Here is a 10,432-nt window from a genome sequence, read left to right as displayed (position 1 = left end):
GCTGGCGCTTGCCTGCACAGTCACTGCACCGCTAGTCAGCACTTTCTGCCTTGCAAAAAGTGCTGTAGGACAGAGACATTCACAGATTTTAGGGCCGGAAGAGATCGTAGTGATGAATGAGTCTGCCCTCTTGCATAACACGGGCCACAGGGCTTCCATGAGTCATATTTTGCTTCGAGTCTCAAGTTGTGGTTGAACTAAAATGTATTTTTCAAAAGAATACCCAACTTTGGTGTAAAGGTTTCCAGTGTAGTAAGATGTTCAGACAAAGTTCAACTAAGATGAACCTCTCAAAACATTTGCATTCAGCTGTCTCCAGAAATTACCAAATGAGGGAGGGTGTTACTCTGGAGTTTGAGAGGTTTGTAATCTCATTCATGAATGTTCCTTTGCCATTTCTTCCCATGGGGACACCGGTACGGTTTTGCACGGTGGATGCCTACATCAGTGCGGCCAGGCTCGAAGAGACCAGCCCCTCACACTTTTCTCTCTCTCTCTCCTCACCTGCTGCTGCGTTTGGCCCTTGCTCTTGCATAGTAAGCTTCATAAGATTTCGGTTTCAGCTCCAGTGCTTTAGTAGCAAATTCCTCCGCCATTCCAAAATCCTGTCATTACAATAGGTGTGCAGATAAGTAATTGAATAGATATAGAAATAAAAATATACACAGTTTGGGAAGAAAACAAACTTAATATGGACGTTTTTTTGGTTTTGTTTTTTTTTTGCATGTACCATGGAAAACTTCATGGTACTGGAATGTTTCACATGGATTCAACATCATTTACAGTCAGAGAGCTACAATGGCACATCTAAAGACTCAAAGCCCTCTCGTAATGCTGGATGCTGTCACCACCCACAGAGGCCAGCGCGCCACTGGCTCCGTTCTCATTGATTGTGTCCCCAACAAGTGCATGCAATCCCTCTCCAACAACCTACAGTCTTGAGGAAACATCTGGTCTCACAGAGGGTGGAATGTAATCTCGTGAAGGATTTTTTTTTCCATAGTTGAAAGCAATAGGAAACCTTTCCCACGCCCTCTGCTTTCCCCTCTGCAACACACTGACATACTTCGAAGGGGCTGAATAAAACTGCACATGAAGGAAGGGACTACGATATCTCAGTAGCTACAAACAGTACTTGCCTGGCAAGGGTCTCCTATCAGTGCCCCCCGTTCCACTGTTCCTTGCCTCTCCCCTACACCTCACTTGGGAGACTGGTTTGGGAGTGGGGAAGGTAGAAGGTGACAGCATGGGATGGAGACTGCTCTGGGTGCTTTTGAGTGGCAGTGCCATGAGATCAGACTGTCGGCTATGGTTCAAATCCTGCTGGCTGTCCTCCCTTGCCTTCTCCTGAATGCTTCACCAACAAGCAAGCTCAGCTGAGGCTCAGCACTTGTGAAGGAGACCTCTTCCCAGCGGAGGGGCTTTCATCTCACAGCCAAACATTGCTTTGCATTGCTGACTGTGGGCTATGACCCTGGGCAGTTCTGGGAGAAAGGACTGAAGAGTACTCCTGATTTGTTCAAAAACTTGGTAAGCAAACTCTTGCTACCTGGAGCTTGCTATCTGGATGCTCTGCCTGGGGAAGCTCATACTTTTGTTTGTACCTTCAGTAGCAGTTACTGAAGAGTTGCTGCCTAATAGACTAAACTGGGAATGCAGTCAAGAGGTAGGTACCTTTATGGTCTCATCTGTAAGTGCAAAAACTGCAGGAGCAATTACAACCCTCTGAAATTTTCTATCACAAAACCTAGGATTCCCCAGTTAACAATAAACCCAAAATCTTGTCCTTAAAGCGCAGGCTTAGCTGCGAGTTGGCTTGTTTAAAGAGAAGGTTCACACTTTTTCTACAAACTGTGCTGTTTGTTCACCAGCATTCGGATTTTACTTCCATTGCTTTTCACCTTTCTCCCTCACGGCTTAAAGAAATGAAGGTGTCACAGAAACCCTTTCCCCTCCAGTGTAATCTTCGCTGGCTCACGGCCTTGGCGGAGATTTCACTTTTCGAGTCTAGAGAGACTTTAAGTTGTTGGGGTGAAAGCCTCTGCACGCAGAGCAAGGGGGAGGTGGCACTTGTCTGCTGGAAGAACAGACACGCTGCAGGAGTCGGTCGCTAGATGCTGCTAGATTGGAGAGGAGAGAGTGACAGTGATCTGGCAGTTTTGGGAGGAGAGGGAGTATGTGGGGGTGTTTCTGGATGAGTCACTGCCCTGGGGAAGTGCTAGCCCCCTAAGCATATGCTCCTTCTTTTTAAATTAATTAGTATTCAAAGGAGCACATCTCCTGGCTCCTCCCTCACCGCTGCCCTAGAAATCTGGAAAATGCCTCCACCCCCAATTCACATCATCATCAAAAAGGAGTAATAAAAAATTCAGAAAGCTATAAACATAGCAATGAATTTTTAATCATCAGAAATGCATATTAAATCATTACTTCTTTTGAATTATAATATGTCAGTACTCTGTGAAGGACAACCAGGTTACACAGAGGAGAGATCTCAGAGGTCAAAGCACCAATACAGGATGGACATGTCTCTGTGCACAGGCAGAAAGCTGGCAGCTTGCGCTTAAGGCCATGAAGAGTGGGGAGACTTACGTTCATTTTCCTTCGACACCGGGAGAGGTTGAGAAGGAGCGACACCTTCAGCTCACGGAAGGTTTTCAGGTCTTCTCCAAACCCTTCCCTGGGGAATTTTTTCAGAGCATACTGGTAGCGCTGGGCAGCCTCTTTCACTTTACCTTTCTAATAGAAGGAGAACATGTCAAAGCACATCCTTGGGTTGAGTTTACTTCACTGCAGAGAACTCACTCACCAGCCCCACGAATGTTTTAGGTGGTTAAGGGAACTTGACTTCACTATTTAGCTCTTTTCTAGAAAGGAAGGCCAGAACATTTGATCAAGGGAGCATCTGATCTGGAAATGCAGACGTCTTGTGCAAGTTCAGCTCTCCCACTTAGTACAGAGTTGTCACGCTACAGCGGGAAACACAGCAGAATTTGTGTTCTGTTAACATGATACAACTCCATCTGGTTTCTGGATGGATGGTCTTCTGAGCTGGGTGATCAGTAACCCATTTCTGGAGAACACCTTACACCCAAAGCTTAGTAAGGACCAGGGATGGTAAAGAATACGAAGTGTGGGACTTGGGGTGGAGTTCCTGGGGCTCAGAGAAGCCTCTGCAATAGCAAAGATAAACGTTATGGCACCGATGTGGCTCTGAAGTCGGACAAACCAGTTGAGATTCATCTCCCTGGACTTTAGATGTCTGAAAATTAGGTGTCTACATCTAAGCCTGTCAACCAGGTTCCTTTTATAGTTATTGGGACGCAACAGTCACCTTCAAAGGGCGACTCATCTTTGCTATTTTGGGCACCTATTTTTGGGATGGATGATCTGCACCCTGGAGAGGGGCAGCCATGGCAGCTAGGGTGAAAGAAAGAGGGCAAAATGGGATCTAGGACATAAATTTTGCAGCTACAAATAGTAAGCTTTAAAACTTTGTAGACTCAGGTTTCTCAGCTGTATCATGTATCTCTGGCAGATAACTCCAGTTACAATGCCAGCTTTGCATATTTTCTGCTTCACCCTTAGAGCCTAACAGTGAATCATTGTTGTACTTGCACATTTTGTGTGTGTGTGCAAATCTCCAGGTTTTAAAGATCGGCTTAAAATAAACACAGAGCAAAAAAGACTCTCTAACTGTAACGGCAGAATGTCTCCCATGGGCTAAAGGACACGACAAAGCCATCTGTGTCCTGACAATCTGTTTTCACTGCAAAAAGTTTGTTCCAGGAGTTTTTCTGGGATATACTATCTCGTTGCCTTGTTCCGCAGCAGTGAGCCTGCTAGGTAATGACAATGTTGCCAGATCTGATGCAATGACATCAGCACTCTGAACCTCTGTAAAACACTTGGTTTCTGGTATTTTCAAAGAGGAAATGAAGTGCTGGCTCAAATCCAGAATGCAGAGAGACTTGGCTTTGCTTCAGCTTCATTACAGATTTGGGCAATCAGTCCCCCCTCCCCAACTCCGCTAACCAAAACCAAACAGTTTGCAACACAAGGAACGCTGTCAGCAGTAGCTTTTACTTGCCATGGTTTAAGGCAGCAACATGGCTCACTCAAAACCTCATACAAAGTTGTGCTGCAAGCTGCATCTGTTCAATTTTGTCAAAAACACGCTTCTCACCTTATAAAACATGTCTCCCTCCTCCATCAGCTTGCTCAACAGGATGATCATGATGTCTGGTTTGGAGGTTGCCATCGCCCATGTTGCTGGACCTGTAGTGTACAGGATGCATGATGGGTAAAAAACTCATACAATGCAAGGGTGGTAGGAAGCTGGGTGGAAAAAATATCCTGGGGTGGGAATTTCTGCTGGAGAGAACAACTTGGCATGGTCAAAGGGCAGAGCGCTCCAAATGATCGAGCTGACAGTTCCTCTCGCACTTAAATTAACGTCATCCACTTTGCAATGGTTTTCCTTTGCAGTCATTAAGGCTAATCCTAATCACCACCACCATGATGGTCTGGGAAATGACGGGAGCCATTTCCACAAGAGGGCAGTGCTGATTGTGGAACCAGCTGGGGTGGGGGAAACAAAACATATTTAAAAGGAGAAATCAGAGTGGTTACATAAAAGCATTTCTAAATTAAAATCTCTGGAAGTGTACTAGGAAATCTGCAGTTCGACTGTCGACAGGCGTTTTGTGTTTAAGTGCATTGTGATTTCCAACTTCACAAGATGTGAAATACTAGAGTAGAAAATCCATTAAGGCGGAAAATACGACAAAGGAAAGATCGTGTCTAAGTGCTGCCGGTGCCGAAGCCATCCGTTGGGCTGGGGATACGCTGGCTCTGCGCAGGGGTCCGCCCGTGCAGAGCCAGTTGTTATCTCAAGGACTAATACTGGGAGGGAAGGGGTGGCAAAAATTTGGGGACAACTCATTAGTGTGGGTGAAGAATAAGTCAACAATATTCTATAAGTAGATTCAGTACATTTTGGGGGAAGGAGGTTAGTTTTTGAGTTCAAGTTATTCTCTGCAACAGTCATTAAAAAAATTATTTGAAGGTGAGGTAAATTAAAAGATTAGAGGTGTTGGGGACGCATGCAGGCTAAATCAAACAGGAGAAAGCAAGGCTGACAAAGCTATCAGATCGAAGCTGATGCTGACAGCAATGAGATATACCTCGTGGGCGACTCGGTAACGTCTGACAACCTTCAAAGAAAGGAGAAAACAAAAAGTTGTAGGAGAGAGGGGGAAAAAAAAAATGGATGAAGGTGAAAAAAAAAAAAAAAGAAAGGAAAAAAGCAGCTGTGAGAGGCAGGCAGCAAAGAAGCCAATGCACCAGCAAAATCCCCTTTCACAGGAAAACGTAACGTGAGCAGCTGTGTGGCGCAGTGCAGGTAACACTAAGATCTGAAAGCATACACAGAGCAAGTGAATGCAGCAGCTCACAGCAATGCATGGACATAGTACGTTTGTCGACTCAGACTAGTAAAGATAGAAAAAGCATTACCAGAGGAAAGACCTTGCCAAAGAAACAGTTGTTTATTGATTAACTTTGCTAAGTAACACGACAGCAAAAAAAATTTAAAAAATATTCCCCGTTTTAATAAAGAGAACAAGGCAGTCATGACTCGCTGGCTGCTTTCGGAGAACGAAGCAGCAGCTGGGGCTGAGGCTGCCTCTGCATTACGCTTGTATTTTCTAGGAAGCCAGCCCCACTGCTCGGAGTCCTGCCTGAGCACAGAGCCAACGGTGGATTGTCCCCTTGTCCCTACCTATCTTTGCTCCTTTCTTCAGGAGAGTGACGACAACGGAGGTGTTGCGGCACCCCACTGCCCTGTCGAGTGGGCGCATCCCGCTGTAGTCGACGTGCTCGATCATGGCCCCATGGTCCACCAAAAACTGAACCTGCAACGAGAAACCCAACAGTCAGTTCTGCTCCCGGGGGAGACCCTTCGTGCGCTGCAGGGATGTACAACCAGCAAAGGCTTGCTCTGCTCTGCTGCTTGGGCTCAAACCACCTCTTTAGGGTCTGACAGTACATCAGGCTCATGCTTTGTCCTCTGCAGAAGCGCCTGGATGTATGGAGGGCCAGGACTCTATATGCTTATCTCTACACCAAGCCAAGCGGTACTATTTTAAGCCTTCTACACCAACTGCCTGTTTTCTTCTGGATGTATTACAGGCCACTCACCACCTCTGCATCGCCGTAAAAAGCTGCCAGGTCCAGTGGAGTGCGTCCGTTTTTATCCGCGTGGTCGGTGGCAGCTCCGTTCTCTACCAGGGAACGCACCACGGAGAGGTGTCCCTTCAGACAAGCCCAGCTGAGGGCCGTCAAGCCCTCCTTGTCCATTAAAGAAATGGAGGCACCTGAAAGAACAAGGGTCACTTCACTTAAGAGCTCTCTGTTGTTGAGCACCATGATACAACGAACCATCCGCTTAGTGATGACAGCTTATTTTTAGAGAGCTATGTACATAATTATTAATTACTTTATTAACATTTCTCCTACCACGGATCCCACCCTCCATGGCAACTTCAAATGCACTGATAGGAACTGTGGCAAATGAGTTTATTCACACCAAGCTGCAAACTTTTTCGCACCTAGCTCTGTAGGCTTTTCTGGCAAACATCTTCTGAGCAGCAGGGTGGATTTGACATCCCTCATCTGAGACATCAATCTTTCTTTTTAACTTTTTTTTTTTTTTTTTTAAATCAAACCCATTCCAGGCTGTGTGAGTCAGAGATGAAGACCATTTTGCTGCTTCAGCAGGTCATGGCGTACCAAGGGGAACTAAGTCAATTCAGCTCAGTTCTTCTAAAAAAGCACGTATTTTTCCCTCTTCACTCCCCTTCCCTTTACCCAAATCAACACAATTTCCAGCAGTATTTCTCCCTGAACTTTACCCAATATAAATACAACGTTGTGGGATAAACTACTGCCAACTGCAAGCCAAGGAGAGAGGGACTTGACATTTTCTTGGATCAAGAAATCGCGCTGCCATACCAACGGGTCAGTATTGCTTCATATGGCATATGGATACGCATATGAGATCTGAACAGCAGCATTAAGTGAACACTCCTCTTCGTGGCACGAAGACAACTCCTGTTGCCATGGCACAGGCAGGGCTCCGGCTCTCGAGCGTGCAGAAGAGATGCGTATCAGCTCTGCTCCTCCGAGGAATTGCGGCTACCTGCGGAATGCTCCTGCCAGCCGGCTGGGATCAATTGCTGCTGCAGTATTTTTCTCCTGTAGGTAAACTCTAAACCGCCCAGCATGAGATCTTCACTGGCTCCAGAAAGCTCAGCAAGCGGGGGAGTAATGTGAATTTCCTGAACCTTCCCGTTCATCCCAGCTGACGTATCCCCCGGTTAGCACACATCACCCAGATGACAGCAAACCGATCGGTCTTCCAGCTTGCACGACTTTTTGTTTGCGGAGGAGCACGACACGTGAGCGTTTGCTCGGGGTATGTTCAGAAACCTCCGCCCAGAGCTCTCGGCACAGCCGCGGCATCCCGCTCGCTGCGTGCCTCCGAACTGCGGCGTGGAGCGCCAGCGAGGGAGGTGGCAAACGTCGCCTGGGGCAATCTGGTGTGCCAAGGAGGGACACCGGCTGCAAGGCAGCTCCAATATACAAGCTAAGGGATGACAACGTAAACTCTTGCCAGCCTTCTCTCACGTTGCCCACACCACACCCAGAAACCCTTCTGAAGCTCTGTGAAAGCCCTCCAGGTGATCCTCAAGTGACTCAAGGACAATTTTTGCTCAGCAAAGCAGGATAAAACCTCATTTCATTCCTTTTTCATTTGTACCAGCTACTCGCTTGCAATCAAACCGTCCAAGTCTTCTCTCGTGTTTTCCCTCTGACTCTTCTGGAGCAGGTGAGAAAGCTCCTGCAATAAGCGGGAAGGCTGGAAAGCCACATCATCGCTTAACCTTCCCACTCTTTTCCCAGTCCAGTGGAAGACACACCATACCACAGGGTGACAGGCACCGACTTCAGGGTACCGCTGCAGCAATGCAAGCTGAAGATCTAAGCGAGCGGACAAAGCGCACCGCTTCGGAAATGCCAAAATGCTGCTCCGAGGCAGGCTGGGCACGACCTCCGCAGAAATGCCGAGCTCCCGACGCAGCCGTGGCTCCCGGCAGAACCTCTGCTTGACTCTGAAGGCATCTTTTGCTCCTTCGGGGATCTCTGACCTACTTGGCATTAAGGCAGTCAGACATGAAACAAACTGATGGTTTCAAGGGCAAGGGGCTTAAGGTGACCCCACGGGATCGACGCCTGCTGCAGTGGGACAGATTTTGTCTGGGTAAACCCAGCTTGCTTCTGAGAAGGGTTGGACTGCTCCTTCCCCTTGCCTAAAAAAATTAACTGGCTAAATGCAAGAGTTTATCATTGAGTACGTTATCCAGCAGGCGCAAAACATGAGCCAGCTAGAGAAAAAAAGAAACGAGTGAGACTTGGAGCATCAAAAAAGAAGCAGGGAGTGGCCAGGATGGCTGGATCCTTTCCGTACGGAGGACGCATCCAAAGCTGCAGTGCCCAGGAAGGGTTACGCGCCCCGGGGACGAGGCTCAGCGTTGTGTGTCAGAGGCACAAGACAGGCAGCAAGGAGCGGCATCCCCCGTACCACGTACCCCAAAGTAGCAAAAACAGCGAGGGACTGATTTTTTGAGATTCAGAGTTAAGCTCTCTCCAAACGGAACGAGCATCAAGAATTATTTTGCTTTGTGTCACACAGATCTGTATAAATATTAGCTCTAGCAGAGCTGCTACCAGGAAAGTTTAATTCACCGTTCAGACGTCCATTACTTCTGGGTGTTAAGTAAGAGCAGTAGGTAACTCTAAAAATTTGGCTTTCAAATTGATTGATGACTGCAACTCTGTTAATAAAAAGTGTTTACAAACGCTGTGTTAATCAACTACAGTCAAATGCGATTTGCCTTGCAACACACTAATTAATGCTTATGGCTTATGATTCACATACTTTGATTTTAATGAAACATTGAACAGGATTGTCAAAGCCATTTTAATTAAAATACACCATATATCACTGTACTCTGCCCAGGCTTGAGCTAACTTTTCAGGACCATGTGTTATAGCATATTTGGTGGAGTTTATTAAGCTATTTACAAGAATGGACCTTTTTAAAGTAAAAATTATTTTCATATTTTTGACTTCTTGGGGTCTCAGTGTCCAAAGAGCTAGGAAAACATTATGTGCATTTGCTGATGATCCCATAGCCAAGATCAGTTTATGTGCTATTTTCATCCTCCACTGAACCAGTCAGTCTTAAACAACATGTACAGTTCTCAAGTCTGGCAAAAAAAAAAAAAATCACTTATTTCAAGCCTTTTACACAGGTTAAGTCAAGCTGCAAAAAGAGCCACATTACAACTCAAACATGCGGAGTGTTAATTTGAGATTTAAAAAAACCCCAGAACATCAGAAAAGAATGAATTAATTCATAAGAAACTCATGCCTCAAACTGATCTTTGTCACATCCCTGTGCAGGTTACAGCACTGAACAGCAAATATCCCACTGGCCTGTGGCTCAGGACAGACAGGCAATGAGAAACTTGTTCTTGGAAGCCTGGCAATTTTACAGTGAAAAAAAACGTTCTTACAACTGCTACGTAAAATATACAAGTGTCTCACATTTTGGCTAAGAGGTCAGACACAGTCACTTACGATATGAAGAAAATATCCCTTCCCAAAGAGGGATCTTACCTGAAATAAAAATATCAAATAACAATACAAGAATTAAATGCTATTTCTAGCCAAAAAATAATGGAAAATTACCCAAACAAACCAAACAAACATTGGCTATTTGTAAAAAAAAAACCACCACCAAAACCAAAAACTCTCTAAGGAACTACAGAAATAAGAAATAATCCTGTTCACACAGGTTGCAGGCAGCGTGTTGCTCTGACTCACCTCGAACACGTACAGCAGAAATGAGTAAAACTGAAACATGCTCCTGTTGACTGAGTAACTCCTAGTGAAGGAGAGTTATTAGACACTGAAAGTACGGAGCAAAGCGAATCTGTGAGTGCAAAGCTGAAGAGCAGACTATCTTCAAAACCATTCTATTTTATTTTCAACAAATACACTAAAGCCTTGCCTGTGTCGGGGCCTTACTCTCCTGCTGGTGCTGGTGTCAAAAGCGTGGCCAACAATACTAGCACTAAAACCAGAAATATTAAAATGTGTCCCAAACTCTGGTCCTGTGGCCGAGTTTTGCCTGCCTGTTCCGTGGTGACACTGACGGTTCAATCACATCGCTCGTTGATGTTTTTGTCTAAGGGGAAAGCTCCAAGCATGGTTCAAGGGCACGTTCTTAACTCAATGCTCAAAGTACCTGTGAAACGTTATTTTATTTTCTAACTCAAAACGCATGGTTTTGAGGCTGTGAGCA

General features: G+C 45.8%; 1 protein-coding gene across 12 annotated transcripts in view; it reads right to left on the bottom strand.

The window, feature by feature from the left end:
• Nucleotides 1-10,432, bottom strand: part of TANC2 (tetratricopeptide repeat, ankyrin repeat and coiled-coil containing 2) — a 271,466-nt gene that overhangs the window by 8,358 nt on the left and 252,676 nt on the right. For 10 of the 12 annotated variants that reach the window (XM_049800633.1, XM_049800637.1, XM_049800641.1 and 7 more), the window contains 6 exons: nt 6,202-6,377; nt 5,783-5,915; nt 5,187-5,216; nt 4,187-4,278; nt 2,593-2,739; nt 505-605 (listed from right to left, as the gene is read on the bottom strand). In XM_049800633.1, the coding sequence (XP_049656590.1) occupies nt 505-605; nt 2,593-2,739; nt 4,187-4,278; nt 5,187-5,216; nt 5,783-5,915; nt 6,202-6,377 (679 nt within the window). The remainder of the gene's footprint in view (nt 1-504; nt 606-2,592; nt 2,740-4,186; nt 4,279-5,186; nt 5,217-5,782; nt 5,916-6,201; nt 6,378-10,432) is intronic. The other 2 variants (XM_049800635.1, XM_049800642.1) reach the window with 1 other exon arrangement.

This window comes from Accipiter gentilis, chromosome 5 (genome assembly GCF_929443795.1).
Source record: "Accipiter gentilis chromosome 5, bAccGen1.1, whole genome shotgun sequence".
NCBI classification, from domain to species: Eukaryota; Metazoa; Chordata; class Aves; order Accipitriformes; family Accipitridae; genus Astur; species Astur gentilis.
Note: the sequence above shows the minus strand (reverse complement) of the source record. Positions and strands in the feature narration are given on the sequence as shown.